This window comes from Rhipicephalus microplus, chromosome 10 (assembly GCF_043290135.1).
Source record: "Rhipicephalus microplus isolate Deutch F79 chromosome 10, USDA_Rmic, whole genome shotgun sequence".
Taxonomy (NCBI): domain Eukaryota; kingdom Metazoa; phylum Arthropoda; class Arachnida; order Ixodida; family Ixodidae; genus Rhipicephalus; species Rhipicephalus microplus.
The window spans coordinates 27710983-27726575 of record NC_134709.1 but is presented as its reverse complement, the minus strand read 5'-3'; the positions used below and the strand labels follow the sequence as shown (position 1 = coordinate 27726575).

Genomic DNA, 15593 nt, shown 5'->3' with positions numbered 1-15593 from the left:
TTTTACGACTTGCTCGGCCAGTAGGAGCAGTTTTTTTTTTTACTTTTATTTCTGCATTGTTATAGTCGTGCACGACAGCGCATGCGCGGTGCGAATGGCCGAGGATTATGTGTAGCACTTCGCCTCGCGATTGCATTATCGATTAGCACGTTCAGAATTATTTGTAGAAAACTCTGCGATGTTCTCAGGTCTGCAATATTTCGGAGGACATGAGGGTCCATCGCGGTGGAGTGTCTCCCTTTTAATTAAGTCGTCTACTAGCTGCGCAGGTACATGCCTTCTACACTCTTGAATGTCATAACCTGTTTAATATAATTCGCGGCACGTTGATTTTTTTTTCCAACTTGAGGTCATTTCTAATTATGTAATTACTATAATAATTACTAATAATACACTAACTATATATACTGGCAGTCCAGTACCAGTTCCGAAATTGGAGCTGGTACTGGAGTGTGTTGCCCGAAGATTGTAACACTTCGAGAAAGCTGCCAGCGTTTGTATTGAATACGTTAAGGAGCAACCTCGAAAATTAATCCGCATAGCTTCTAAACAAATTTATAGCTTGATGTAATCACCGCTAAGATGGCTAACATATTGTGAAACTAATGTTAGGGACGCGATACGTTAGTCATTGTTGCTGACTGCAGTGTAATGACTGTGACCTAACTTGAAAAAAAAAATTATTGTACACGAAAAGGCATCCTTTTAGTTCGTGGAACCCGACGCCTCAACCTTCAGAATTGACGCGGTGCATGCAACACCAGAGTCAATTGCAGCAAATGCAACAGAAAGGCGCCAAGAGTTCGAAGGGTAAACATCAATTTTATTAACAGTGCAAAAGAGAGATTATACAGATACATACGAAGGTTCACAAATGTCGTCTAAGGACTTCGCTCGGCGAAAGGTCTCACGCACACGCTTAGTGAAACGGTAAGAGAAAAATAGTAAATAAATTATGATAAGAGAAACGAACGCTGTGCCAAAGACCGACAAAACTTGGGGTATAACAGGTGGGTACACAAGGTTCGGCAGAAGAAGACTAGCAACATACATTTTTAGCAATTCTTGTTCCTTCGAGCGTAGAAAAACGCAACACCACTTTTCACACACACACAAAAAAAAAAAATCCCGCTCGTACGAGATTCAAGGTAAACGCGTCACTCATAACTCCACCAAACACCGTAAAGAAGAGCGAAAGAAGTACGAGTTCAAACGGAACATACACTACGGCAAAAAGTTCCAAAGTTCACCGTGGAATGTCGAAGGGGCGCAACAGTGCACGAAACAAATGGCAGTGCGTAGTACGGCAGGAACGTGAACAGCTTTCGGGAACGCTTACTTTTTCTTTTTTTTTTTTCCTTCAAAGAGATTGCTCCAGTCTTCTCCATGTTGGGCGATGAGCATATCGGAGGCCGTAGAATGCAGAGGAACGGGATAGCTTTACGGCCAAATTTAGCAGCAGTCTGGCAACAACCACCCTTCCAGTCTGGCAACCACTTATGCAACGCCAAAAGGAACCTTGCCAGCTTTACTACTTGCACGCCTCTTCGCCCGCGTCTCCGTTGGTAGCCACAACAGCCGGCGCGGGTGAATCGGCGCCTTCGTGTACAACTTCGATCGGAATCGCCTTGCCGTCGTCCCGCTTGAACTTCTTGCGCGGCGCTTCGAGCGACAAGACACCTCCGTGGGTCATGTGGCACTTGACGGACTCGGGCTCCACGTCTTCGGGCAGCACGTAGCGGCGGGTGAACTCGCGCTTCACGTAGCAGCCGCGGTCGTCGGACTTCTCCTCGTGCTTGCCGTGCACGACGACGCAGTGGTCTCGCGTCTTCACGGTGATCTCGTCGGGCGCGAAGTGACGCGCGTCGACGCGCACGGCAAACTTGTCCGGCGAGCAGGCCACCGCCGCGTGAGCACGCGTGGTGCAGACGCCGTTGCTCGGCGTCGGAGACGTTGTCGATGGCTGGTTGTGCCCGTTGTTGTGCCGGCGGGATTGGACGTAGTAACGCTGGTGGTAGAACGGCGGATCGTACAGCTCACCGTCTAGCAGCAGCGGGGAGCCGCCGGCGAGGTCGTCTTCGTCGAAAAAGCGTCGCGCCAAGTCGGACGGGCCCCAGGAGCCGCGGTTGATGAGCGGGAACAGAGACATGATGGATATCGTCACGTGCGTTGGAACTAACGTGGTACTTCCCAAAACAAATGTGCGGCGGATTGCGAAGCACAACAGCGGCCGGACACAGCAGGGCACGCAAATACGCGACAACGAGACGCCGGATAGGCCGGATGCCGGCTTTCTGTTTTTTTCGCTACGCAAGGTACTCCGTCGCCGGCTCCAAAAGAAACAAATGACACAAAAAGGAGTTGTTCGAGAAAACACGAGAAAGAAATAGCTGTGGCGGGAGATCGGAGAGGTGTGATTGGCCGGACATTGTCACGTGGTACGTCTGGGCCTCCCGTGCGTTCTCGTGGCTTCGAGAGCGCTGCCGCCGGCCGGCGAGCGACTCTCGATTGTTCTCGATTGTTCGTTGGTTGGTTGTGTAGAGTTTCTTTACCTATGGGATTTAGTTGCTCGTTTATTGTTGTCACTTGCTGAAGAAAAATGCAGCATCAACGTGTGTTTGCGTGGCTCCAGCGAGCGTTGTGCGCTCCTTGCGAGCGGAGGCTTCTGTGATTGAAAGAGTTACATTGAAAGGCGCCATTTTTGAACTCGAATGGAGAGCTTGTTGAATCGCGATCTAAGCCGCAAAAAATTTTAGACCAACGCTGTCTTTGATAGGTGGTAGATTCGACGCAAAGGTGCAAAGCCCGATAATTTTAGATGTTATTGAGCGCCGTTGAAACTCGTCCACTTAAGCGTTGGTGAACGTTCATTCGGGATAAGTATAATTTTCACGTTGGTGGTCCGGCTATTGAGCGAAACTTCCACACCCTGAGAAACAATCGACAAAGATATACGACTGTGCAACTGACTGCCGTTAATAAATGATGGAACAAGAAACGTTGCTTATTCGATAATTGCCCGTCCGTCATGCGGCAGCTGCAGAGTGCGGTCAATACAAAAAAAAAAAAAAAATGTGGGAGAAAGTAAAAAGAATAAATTTTACAGCGTGCATTTTCGTCCAGCACCTGCAATAACAACGGGGCTATGCTCTGACGTAGGTACATGGGCTGTTTGCGGCTTGAAAGTCAGTAAAATTTTTAAAAAGTACGAACACGTGAATCACTGACGGGAATAAAGACGCACGCGCGTTCCTGCTTTCGTCCTGCCTTCTTCGCAGAGTTTCTTTGTATGTTTATTAATGTATCAACCGATTAGCCCAACACGCTTTGCTTTGGTTTCAGAATCTTTGAGTATTCTCTACGAGATCCTCGCAAACACCTATTTCTCGGGCAACACGCCAGAAGTTTGATCTCCGATTGCCGGCGAGAGATGGCGACACAGTAGTCTCTTGTCAGCCAAGTACGAACGAACGAAGGCGCTGGAACAATCGCGAAGTTTTTTTCACCCGATGCGCCGGCTCAAACAAAACAAAAAAACGCTAATTATACCACGTGACTCCGCTCAGCCAATCGCGCTTTAGATCTGCCTCCGCCCATTACTCTCGCGATTTCTCGGGCGCGTTTTCTAGAAGCAGACGATTCGAATTATAAAAGGGCGTCTGCTCGCTTCGCCGGTTTAGATATCTGCGCTACCACAGCTCTTGCGAGTGTGTTTGCGTGCTTTTTCATAAAAGTTCAATCACAATTCAGTGAAAACCGACATGGCTCTGTTCCCGCTGCATCACAACAACTACTTCGGTCCCTCGGACCTGGTGAGACGCTTCTTGGATGACGACTTCGGCGGCTCCTTCCTCGACGGTGAGCTGTTTGATCCGCCGTTCTACCACCAGCGCTTCTACATCCAACCTCGTCACCAGCAGTCCTCGTCGGCAGTGTGTCCAGCTCGCCAGCAGGGCACTTCGGTCGCCTGCACTCCGGACAAGTTCGCCATCAACGTGGACACCCGGAACTTCACTCCCGAAGAGATCACCGTCAAGACGCAGGACAACAGCGTCATCATTCACGGCAAGCACGAGGAGAAGTCCGACGACCGCGGCTGCTACGTGAAGCGCGAGTTCACCCGCCGCTACGTCTTGCCGGAGGACGTCGACCCGCAGTCGGTGAAGTGTCACCTCAAGCCTAACGGAACGTTGGCCCTGGAAGCTCCGCGTAAGAACGCCCCCAAGGAGCAGCCCAAGGCTATCCCGATCGAAGTGAAACACGAGGGTGCCAAGGCTGTGAAGGACAAGTAAGCCGAAGTAGCTGTCACGGGACAGCGTCAGAGATCCACCTTGACGTGTGGATCAATTACTAGTGTTTTTTTTTTTTTTGAGTGACTGTTAACTGAACCGTTGTGGTCACTGCCACTAAGTGTTGGTGAAGCTATGTGCTGAGTGCTACGTTTTGTACTCTCTTTTTGTTTTTTTGTAATGCCGTGAACCGGCGGGCGTACTTTGAATAAACTAAATCACTTTATGTAGCCACCGTCGTATACTTTATTACTGTGTGGTGCAGGCCTGCACCACACATCAATCGCTCTCTTTCTTTCTGGGAGGGGGAGGCTCTACTCAGATAATATATGGAAGATTTACGTTTTGTATCGTGCAAGTATCCCTTTTCGCGGTGCATCGCGGATCGGCTAGCAGCCGTTTTAACTGCACAGCAAAGTTGCAGCCTTGAAACCACCTGCGTTATCGTTAGCGGCGACGTAGGTGCCGGAATAATCTACAATGTTCGCGAAGTGGGCGTAATCTTAACAGAGTGGTCTACTGCAGCCCTAAAGCTTCTCGAACACTACAGGCACGGTTTGTGCCGACAATCACTGACAGTGAATCGGGGCGATAACAAAAGTTGAGGAGGGAATGTGGCAATATGTGCAACCTAATTAGCAAGTCGATGCTATACCCTATAGCCATTAAATCGATGACGTCATAAAGTTACCACTGTAGGGCGGGTAGCACATGTTGTTAGCTAATTAACACGCCCGTGCTAACCTAATAAATATATTTATGACCTTATGATGTAATTGTAAGAGTAGGTTAGGTTAGGCCAGGATAGCATAGAACAGGATATCGATTGGACGGGATAGATGTTAGGTTTGGTTATGCATCAGGATATACGACAGGATAAGTTAGCTTAGGCTATCCTGTTTGAGACTTCACATGCTACATTTTAAACATTATTTCTTCATTGGGCTACTCGGATTTTGGCGGTTTTTGACCAATGCCTTGGCGTGGGTGGTGTTACTTACTGTGCTAGTCCTCCCAGAATGCTTGGGTGCATGTCTGCAAACCAATAAGCTAATGATGTACATCTACAACACCAGAAATTTTCGTCTTATCTAAGAGAGGCACAATTAGTCATAAACAGTCATTAAATTACATTAGAATGAAATTTTAAAAAGCGTGATTATGTTAAGTTACTCGCTGCATCTGATCTAAAGGATTAACATTAAATTACTGTTAGTGTCCATATATATACATATGTACACTAACATTAATATATATATATTATATATATATATATATATATATATATATATATATATATATATATATATATATATGTCAATGAGATCTAACAGACAATAATGCCAAGGAAAGTATAGGGGAAGATATTAGACCGAATTGTAATGTAAACATCAAGAAAGATAAGTCGGTGAAAAGATGACTTGCCGTGGGCAGAATCCGAACCTGGGACTTTCGAATGACGCGTGCGATGCTCTACCTCTGAGCTACCACGACAGCTATCTCCCAAGCCACTTTATTGGGTTTATATGTGAATTAAACGTGGGAGTGTCAGTCGGCGCCACCAGTAGCCATGGCGGCGAGTGTAGCACACTCTTTTGAGCCTGTTTGGCGTCACGTAGCACGTGAACTTATTATGAGTAGGCAGCTGACCAATAGTCCCTCGAATACAACCTGAAGGCACTAAGTCTGCCAGTACGAGTCCCTCGTTAATGAATTAGGAAAAGAAGTGTTTTACTTAAGGGCTCGTTTTGCCGTGTTCTACACAACATTAATAATATCTAACAGACATTAATGCCAAGGAAAGTATAGGAGAAAATAATAGACCGAAAATATATATATATATATATATATATATATATATATATATATATATATATATATATATATATATATATATATATATATATATATATATATATATATATATATATATATATATATATATATATATATATATATATATATATATATATATATATATATATATATATTAAAATCTCGGAGATCGTTCCCAGCATTCTTCAGGTTTGAACTGCACTTCGTTATTCTTTTCTCTCTCACTTTCAATTTTGCCAAGAGTTATACGAAAAGTAAGCAGTATTTTTCTTGAAGCTTCTCGTATACATTAAATTGCTGAGCTTTAAGTCCGCAAAGGTCATTACGTTAATAATTACGACAGAAAAAAAAGTAACTCAGTTGCTGTAAGGGCATTACTGTCATTTAATTACTGCGAAGTCTGTTACGTACCCACTACTCGGTCGACATTGGGTATGAACCATAGACAGGTTACAACAACCCTATTGGCTTGGGTCTCTTCGTGAGGCAATGTCGTGTGACAATGTCCCTCCATCCATAAACCGCCGCCTGACGTCTGCAGCAGATGTAGAAACCGAGACATCTGCGAACAACAAAGCGGTTATCGAAAGTCTACTTACGAGAACAAACAAAACAAAAGGCCACAACACCACTAAAACATCCACATTTACCCACCCATCGATCGAAGCATATGACAGAACAAAATGAAATGCTGTTAACCAGAACGAAATGGCAATGATTCATGATTTGATGCACACTGCTTCGCCCCATCATCAGCATGCACTTCGTGAATATGGATAGATTTAAAAAAAACTTTTAGCTATTGCTTTTTTTAATCATTTTACCTCTTCGTCTTCTTATAGACATCGCACTTGTCCTTTTCTTCATTGCTGCACAGCGTCTATGTTTCCATTTATTACCTATAGTGCGGCCAATCCTCCGCGTGGGTTTGGGCCAGTACCCGTAGGGGACAAAACGAAACAAAACGTGTCGTGTTGGAGCCTCGAGTGGGTATCCAGCAGCATCGACATCGTGACCCTGTGTCCAGGCGCGAGCGCCCAGAAGGAGATCCGGTTAGCATCGATCATCGAGGCAGCGCCTCGCCAAGAGCCGACGAGATGACCGGTCAGTTGATCATTTACGCTTTGCACACGATCGCGGCGAGATTAGTTGTCGCGGATCGTCACGATGTCGCAATTTATTTGCGAAGAACTTCTTGCTGGCCGATTTGGTGCATGTGTACGGCATGTAACATTGCGCATACAATCGGACGAACACGGGGAGTAAAGAATTGCAAGCGGAAGGAGCGCGAACTATCGACTGGCTTTATTCCATTGGTCGCTGTAAATATACGCGCATTTGTCACTTTAGCAATTTAGCTAGCCGAGTTGCAAAACACTCGTAGGAGGAGGAGGAATAAACATTTATTGAAACGGTACGCTAAGGTTTCCCTGGGTGGAGCCCTTATTCCAGGGCCCCACTGGCCCGAGTGGCTCGCTTGGCCTGTAGCCCTCTGGCTTCCCAGGTCCTGCCGGGTGAGTCGCACTTCCCACAACCTTTTAAATTCGTTTCGTGTGATGAGGGTAAGTTACCCTCTGCTGGTCTTTGTTGGCAAGTCCAAGTGATGTGCTGGAGTGTCGGTGTGTCACCGCACCAAGGGCAGCGGTCAGCAAATGGTCAGCGTGAATGAAAGGTTGCTAGGACTAGAAAGAATTCCACGACACAATCGTTGTCTAACGACTGAAAATTCAATGGAAATTGCGGGAAATATTTTAGCAAAAAGGAGGCAGTGAACAACAACTCCAGCAGCTTGGGGTCACGTGAACAGGGCAGAAACGTCAAGAGTGACGTCATGCGACCACCGTACAACTACATTGAGAGTCCTGGGCGCTGCATGAGTATAGCTGCATGTTTAGCCAGGTTCAGTGGCTGATACACTTCTGAACAGCGCAAAAACGTCATGACTGACATCATGCGACCACCGTACAACTTCATTGGTAGCCCTGGGCGCTGCATGAGTGTAGCTGTTTAGACAGTTTCAGTGGATGGCGCACGTCTGAACAGGGCGTAAACATCACGAGTGACGTCATGCGACCACTGTACAACTTCATTGAAAGTCCTGGGCGCTGCATGAGTATATATCTATAGCTGTTTAGCCAGTTTCAGTGGCTGGCACACGTCTGAACAGGGCAGAAACGTCCCGACTGACGTCATGCGACCACCGTACAGCTTCAGTGAGCATCCTGGACGCTGCATGAGTACAGCTGTTTAGCCAGTTTCAGTGGCTGGCACACGTCTGAACAGGGCATAAACGTCACGACTGACGTCATGCGACCACCGTACAGCTTCAGTGAGCGTCCTGGACGCTGCTTGAGTATAGCTGTTTAGCCAGTTTCAGTGGCTGGCACACGTCTAAACAGGGCAGAAACGTCATGACTGACGTCATGCGACCACCGTACAACTTCATTGGGAGTCCTGGGCGCTGCATGAGTGTAGCTGTTTAGGCAGTTTCAGTGGCTGGCACACGTCTAAACAGGGCAGAAACGTCACGATTGACGTCATGCGAGCACCGTACAGCTTCAGTGAGCGTCCTGGACGCTGCATAAGTACAACTGTTTAGCCAGTTTCAGTCGCTGGCACACGTCTAAACAGGGCAGAAACGTCACGACTGATGTCATGCGACCACTGTACAGCTTCAGTGAGCGTCCTGAACGCTGCATGAGTACAGCTGTTTAGCCAGTTTCAGTGGCTGGCACACGTCTAAACAGGGCAGAATCTTCACGACTGACGTCATGCGACCACCGTACAACTTCATTGGGAGTCCTGGGCGCTGCATGAGTGTAGCTGTTTAGACAGTTTCAGTGGCTGGCACACGTCTGAACAGGGCAGAAACGTCACGACTGACGTCATGCGAGCACCGTACAGCTTCAGTGAGCGTCCTGGACGCTGCATAAGTACAACTGTTTAGCCAGTTTCAGTCGCTGGCACACGTCTAAACAGGGCAGAAACGTCACGACTGATGTCATGTGACCACTGTACAGCTTCAGTGAGCGTCCTGAACGCTGCATGAGTACAGCTGTTTAGCCAGTTTCAGTGGCTGGCACACGTCTAAACAGGGCAGAATCTTCACGACTGACGTCATGCGACCACCGTACAACTTCATTGGGAGTCCTGGGCGCTGCATGAGTGTAGCTGTTTAGACAGTTTCAGTGGCTGGCACACGTCTGAACAGGGCAGAAACGTCACGACTGACGTCATGCGACCACCGTACAGCTTCAGTGAGCGTCCTGAACGCTGCAGGAGTACAGCTCTTAGACAGTTTCAGTGGCTGGCACACATCAGAACAGGGCAGAAACGTCACGACTGACGTCATGCGACCACCGTACAGCTTCAGTGAGCGTCCTGGACGCTGCATGAGTACGGCTGTTTAGCCAGTTTCAGTGGCTGGCACACGTCTAAACAGGGCAGAATCTTCACGACTGACGTCATGCGACCACCGTACAACTTCATTGGGAGTCCTGGGCGCTGCATGAGTGTAGCTGTTTAGACAGTTTCAGTGGCTGGCACACGTCTGAACAGGGCAGAAACGTCACGACTGATGTCATGCGACCACCGTACAGCTTCAGTGAGCGTCCTGGACGCTGCAGGAGTACAGCTCTTAGACAGTTTCAGTGGCTGGCACACATCAGAACAGGGCAGAAACGTCACGACTGACGTCATGCGACCACCGTGAGCGTCCTGGACGCTGCATGAGTACGGCTGTTTAGCCAGTTTCAGTGGCTGGCACACGTCTGAACAGGGCATAAACGTCACGACTGACGTCATGCGACCACCGTACAACTTCATTGCGAGTCCTGGGCGCTGCATGAGTGTAGCTGTTTAGACAGTTTCAGTGGCTGCCACACGTCTGAACAGGGCAGAAACGTCACGACTGACATATTGAGACCACCGTACAGCTTCAGTGAGCGTCCTGAACGCTGCATGAGTACAGCTGTTTAGCCAGTTTCAGTGGCTGGCACACGTCTGAACAGGGCACAAACGTCACGACTGACGTCATGTGACCACCGCACAGCTTCAGTGAGCGTCCTGGACGCTGCATGAGTACAGCTGTTTAGCCAGTTTCAGTGGCTGGCACACGTCTAAACAGGGCAGAAACGTCACGACTGACGTCACGCGACCACCGTACAACTTCATTGCGAGTCCTGGGCGCTGCATGAGTACAGCTGTTTAGCCAGTTCCAGTGGCTGGCACACGTCACTGGACTGGGGTCCCAGCGACCTATGGGCCTAAACTTCGGGGTAATATTTTGTCAGCGTCACTAACTGCCAGAGGTGTTCTCACTAATCACGTGACAGACCACGTGACATTGATTTGTTGAAGTGCTATGTAATATCCATTATATATATACACACACACACACATGCGTCTTCGTGCGGTATTTTGTCACTGATGTAACTGTGCACAGTATCCCTTATCGCTTTGTCATCGCAGTATGGAGGGCGATACTCGTTGGCGTAGCCGGGGGGAGTGAGAGGAGGGGGAAGGGGTCCAGACTCTCCGAAGTTTTTCTATTTGCATACATAAAGTATGGTTGAATCTTCCACTTTAAAATATTTCTGGCTACGCCCCTGCTGATATTGAAGGTAAAATGCAAGAGGGTTGGATGATGATTGCACAGCATTGTGGCAGCAATCCTTTTATAGTTATTATTCTGTGACCACACTAAACATCCAATATATTATAGGGAGGATATTAGGGAGAGAAATTAGCCCAAATCGATTTACAATGGAACGCAAGCGGAGTTTGGCACGTTAAATCTGGATATGTTACCGACCCTACCATCGGTTGACATAATTGTGGTATAATCGAAAACGCCATGCTTTTGTTGATTTTCCGTGACAGTAAGTCTGATGCGATACACCTTACTCTGTTTCTTCGTGGGTCTCGTACGGTTCCAGAATGGTCGGAATCGTCGATGTCGGAGACGGCGCCGTTGGCGGCGACGGGTAAGTATGCTGTATCCGCAACTCTGCAATATAACGGGTCTGTTTTTCTTCGCCCGTGTGTATAATAACTGCAGTAACTGCGACGTCTTGCTGATTTCCGAATAGACACCGGAACTGCTGGAAGCACGGGTGAGTAAGCATTTGACATTCGTTCGTCGTTGCAATCGTACTGTTTAGAGCTCGGATGTTTGAGCGAATGAATGTATCAATTAATCAATGATTGATTGATTGATTGATTGATTGAATGAATGATTGATTGATGCAACGGTTGATTTATTGATTGATCGGTTCAACGAGCGATTGCTTGATTGAATGTATGAATGAACTATAGTCACGCATAACTCTTTTAGTAATTATGGCTTCTCGACGCTGCGAACAGAGTCAAACCGAAATCTTAGGATATGTCTCACTCATCTCTTCTTTTATATGTGCGAATAGCGCCAAATACGCGTCCAGTAGAAGCTTACGTCACGATATCAATTAGTGAATAAGGACACACCTTACCTCTGCTATACGCCTGCACATACTTTCCCTGTTAATCTACCCTATTTATCAGTTTTAAAGGGACACTCAAGTCAAATAACAATTTATGTCAGAGTGAAAGCTCAATGTATGGCAACGTCTAAAACGACAATATGATCAACAGCAGTGCCCTATATACTTACCGAAAAATTAGTGTTAATGCACGAGAAAACATACGCCACGAGTAGGGCATTCACGAAATGATCCCGATGACGTGTGATTTACCGCCTACAATTAATCACGAGTAATTGAATTAGCAGCACTAAGTAAAGAAGATTCCGTGCTTCAAGAGACGTAATAAAATGTTGCTTGTTCGTTTCTGTTTGATTAATGGAAAAAAAGAACCGCCGGACGTTACTATGGGGAATGGCGCGAGTGGTTCAAAAGTTTATTTTCGTCTGGTTAAAACTGGACAGGTGGTTTCATCTGGCGGGGCTCAGTTGAACCAAGCACATCTGCCATCTTGGAGCCAATGGCAGGAAATGGTTCGATGACCGTTGTTGCTGCTGTAGCTGCCGCTCTTTTCGCTCTGTGGTCGGCGGCCGTGCAGTAAAGCCGGGCAACGTTGTGCACGGCAACAGTGATGTAAGACGGCCACTTTCAGGCGGGAGATTTGAAGCGCGCTAACACGATGCGGACAATTAAAACATTTTATTTCAAAATAAGCACTTGGCACAAAAGTAGCACTACGAAGTCTCTGGCCCACTATTTCAACAATCAACGTCGACTTTATAGTTGCCTTTAGTGTCCCTTTAAAGGACCGAAACCATGGTGTCCGTGTTAAAGAACTCCAGGTAATCGAAATTTTCGGAGCCCTCCACTACGGCGTCTCTCAAAATCACATGGTTGTTTCGGGACGTTAAACCCCACATATCAATCAATCAAATCGCGGTCTCCGTGCTCCTTGACAGCGTGGACGCTTTTCGCTGCGTTCAATGGGCGTGAACCATTATGTTCTTGAATTTAAAAAAAAAAGCCATGCACACTGTGAAACCAAACTTGTGAACGGCGTCATAAGCACATTACAGGACGAATTAAACACACGGAGAGAGGCGCTCTGCCAACTGAAAGTTTGATTGATTGATTGACCGATTGATTGATTGAGCGAATTTTCATCTCGTTCATTCAAACAAGGGTAAAGACACAAAAAATGGAAGAGGGAGAAGACTTTTGCTGTATTGGACTTCACAACGCGTACGGTGCTAAGATGTAGACATTGCTTATTTTTCGCGATTCACTCATGTACTTGCTGCTTTCTCATTTCTCAATATCATCATTCTCTTCAGATACCACGTAAGTTTTTGTGTGCACCGCACCACTGTCGAACATCCAACACGTGAAAAATATCAAGAACCGTTAACAATTACACGCATTCTGATCACGTGTCCCCAAACTCATATGTAGAGGCGAAAATTCTTTTTTTTTTTTTTGCATGGCAACGCCAACAAAGTCGCACCTATATCCACCTGCTCTGTATCTTGGAGACGACACACCTATACCCCTGCGTTCTGTGCCAAACTTATTGAAAAATGGGTATTTTTAAATAAGCTTTAAAACGACATCCCCTCACCGATCATCTTATGATTGGCACAGCATTCATTCAGCTGTTTTGGACCATAAAAACCGAATTATTTACCGTTAATACCGACACAGCGCTATAAACGCCTCGTCGGCCTATTTCGTGAACGCAGCAAGATGACCCTTCTCAGCCATCGATATCCGGTTCACCTCGCGTTGCATCTGCCCCTATTGACGCCTGCTGATTTCTTAATTTAATCTCCACCGCCTACAATTATTTGACCTCATATACTGTGCCTCGCATTCCCAGCCACCGATTCTGTAATTTGTCTTGGAGGTATGCAGTGGCGAATAATATGAATGGGGACACCGAGTTTGTCTGTACGAAAAGATTACCCGTAAGACAAGAATACGAGTTCGATATACGGATTTGAAAGAGGTGCCTCTGCGGTTTCGATGAGTAACGTTAACACTTTTGTGTTTGTTAACTACGTAACACTTCTGTGTTTGTTAGCTACGTTTAGCTGCTATGTGATCTCTTGAAGGATACGTCAATGTTTCATTTCACATTGCTCGCGAAGTCATGACGTGTGGAGAACGTATAGACTGTACAGAATTTTCCGTATGTCTATCGCCTGACCGTATCACTCTTACTCGGGTCCCGCTTGTGGTGCTAGATATAGCCAGGAAACCAGAAATTGACCGGTTTCCTATAGATATAGCCAGCACTTAACCGGGATCTGATTGAGAGTGCCATTATGCAAACATATACGAATAAGACATTTGCGGGTCCCGCATTGGTCTTGGGGAATTTGGCATCTGATGTCCACCTGTTGCTACATATCATGTACAGTGTCAATTTTTTTATGAATGGGAACACGGCGACGCCTGGCCTGCGCGCTCCGGCGGCTGCTGGCAGCGCGTTCAATGGGGAGCGAGAGCAACCACGGTAGGGTGCCTTGATGCCCGCGCGCTCCGCTGAGGGTGAGGACAGCCGCGTCGTCTGCTACAACCACCGCCATTGCGCCTCCCCACCACAACTCGACCGTATGCAAAGCCCGCTACGCAACGCTCGTGTGGTGCCCTGATACGCCCGGAAACATGTGCAAGCTAGCGAGCTTTTCTTCTTATTGAAGCTTGGACATCTTTTAGAGTTAATTTTGCCTGAATGCATGCAGGGAGCGCATATTTCATGTAAGCTGACGGTTTGCGCATGATTTATGCGCTAGAGGCAGACGCTGACTCTTTCATGTTGAAAACAAATCCCTTCGCCGGTTACCACAGAGGGGATTCTAAATCCATATCGGTGGTGTCGTTTATATGCTTTCTTTGTTAGTGTTAATTATTATCTGAGGCTTTTACGTTCTAAAATGACGCCTGATTGCAGGACTGCAGCAATTTTGACAATCAGTTTTTTTTTGCCTGCACTGACACAGTACATGGTTGTCCTCTGGTGTTTTACGTTATTCAAAATGAGACCGCCGTGGCCTAGATCGAAAGCGTGAGCCTCGCGTCAGCAACCGAGCACCGTGCCCACGGTACCACTGAGGCCTTTCTTATTCCATTAACTATTTCTCCACGATCTTCTCATCGCACAACTTTACTTGTTTTTTTTTGTTTTTTTTGCGACATAGCGTGTTCAATCTACACAGCGGTGCCCCGTCTTGTCTTTATGCATCTTCTTTGTATGGACGCTTCGCGAGTACAGTTTGCATGAGCACTTGCGTATGATCCCTGATAGCTCACAGTATTAATAAATAATTTATTTAAATAATAATGCGTGCTGAAAGAGTTTAAATACTGACGGTGTGTGTGTGTGTGCGTGTGTACACGCCTGCAGTTTCCCCTATTATCATACAGTGTAGAAATAATTTATTTTTGTGCATTAATGCAGCGCTGCCAGAAGCAATTCAAATTATACGCTCCATGGCAGAATTCACTGAGTACTGTCACTAGTTGCTTCGCAGTGGTCGTAAATGATTAAAAAAACAATATCAATTGCGTAATGATTCGAGACAGGACGAAAAGAAAACTTGAAGTACAGGGACAATGAAAAAAATTTGAACTGCACACATTCTTACAAAGGTCATCACACCAGCATAGAAGGCGTACCTAAACCGAGGAAAAGATCGTAGAAAGAAAAAACCTGTGTGGCTTTGTAATGGTTTGGGCGCTCGAACGGTCGGTAATCGAATTCCGGCCGCAGTGGCCCCACTTCGATGGAGATGAAATGCCGGAGTTCTTAAACTTAGGTGCAAGTTACATAAAAACACCTGTTCAAAATTTCCGAAGTCCTCCGATGTATACCGCGTCTCTCGTGATCATATGGTGATTCCGTAACGTACACACACTCTTCAAACTTCATTGGGTACGACACCACCGCTGCGCAAAGCTTTATTCCCACAAATGAATATTACGAAAAAAAAACGAGGATATCATCGGC

General features: G+C 46.6%; 2 protein-coding genes and 1 long non-coding RNA gene across 3 annotated transcripts; 2 read left to right on the top strand and 1 right to left on the bottom strand.

Moving 5' to 3' along the window:
* Nucleotides 1-802: 802 nt before the first annotated feature.
* Nucleotides 803-2344, bottom strand: LOC119185149 (uncharacterized). The gene has a single exon (XM_037434255.2). The coding sequence runs from the start codon at nucleotides 2147-2149 to the stop codon at nucleotides 1532-1534; it is 618 nt and encodes a 205-aa protein (XP_037290152.2). The 5' UTR covers nucleotides 2150-2344; the 3' UTR covers nucleotides 803-1531.
* A 1295-nt stretch (nucleotides 2345-3639) lies between these two features.
* Nucleotides 3640-4519, top strand: LOC142774669 (protein lethal(2)essential for life-like). Its single transcript, XM_075875304.1, has one exon. The coding sequence runs from the start codon at nucleotides 3762-3764 to the stop codon at nucleotides 4290-4292; it is 531 nt and encodes a 176-aa protein (XP_075731419.1). The 5' UTR covers nucleotides 3640-3761; the 3' UTR covers nucleotides 4293-4519.
* Nucleotides 4520-6869: 2350 nt separating this feature from the next.
* LOC142774664 (uncharacterized) lies at nucleotides 6870-14750 on the top strand. The gene is made up of 3 exons (XR_012886487.1): nucleotides 6870-7229; nucleotides 11063-11110; nucleotides 11216-14750. It is a non-coding gene; the product is annotated as an uncharacterized LOC142774664 (long non-coding RNA).
* Nucleotides 14751-15593: the final 843 nt, after the last annotated feature.

Coding starts and splice junctions, on each gene's coding strand:
- LOC119185149 (XM_037434255.2), bottom strand. CDS start 2,149: ATGTCTCTGTTCCCGCTCATCAACCGCGGCTCCTGGGGCCCGTCCGAC.
- LOC142774669 (XM_075875304.1), top strand. CDS start 3,762: ATGGCTCTGTTCCCGCTGCATCACAACAACTACTTCGGTCCCTCGGAC.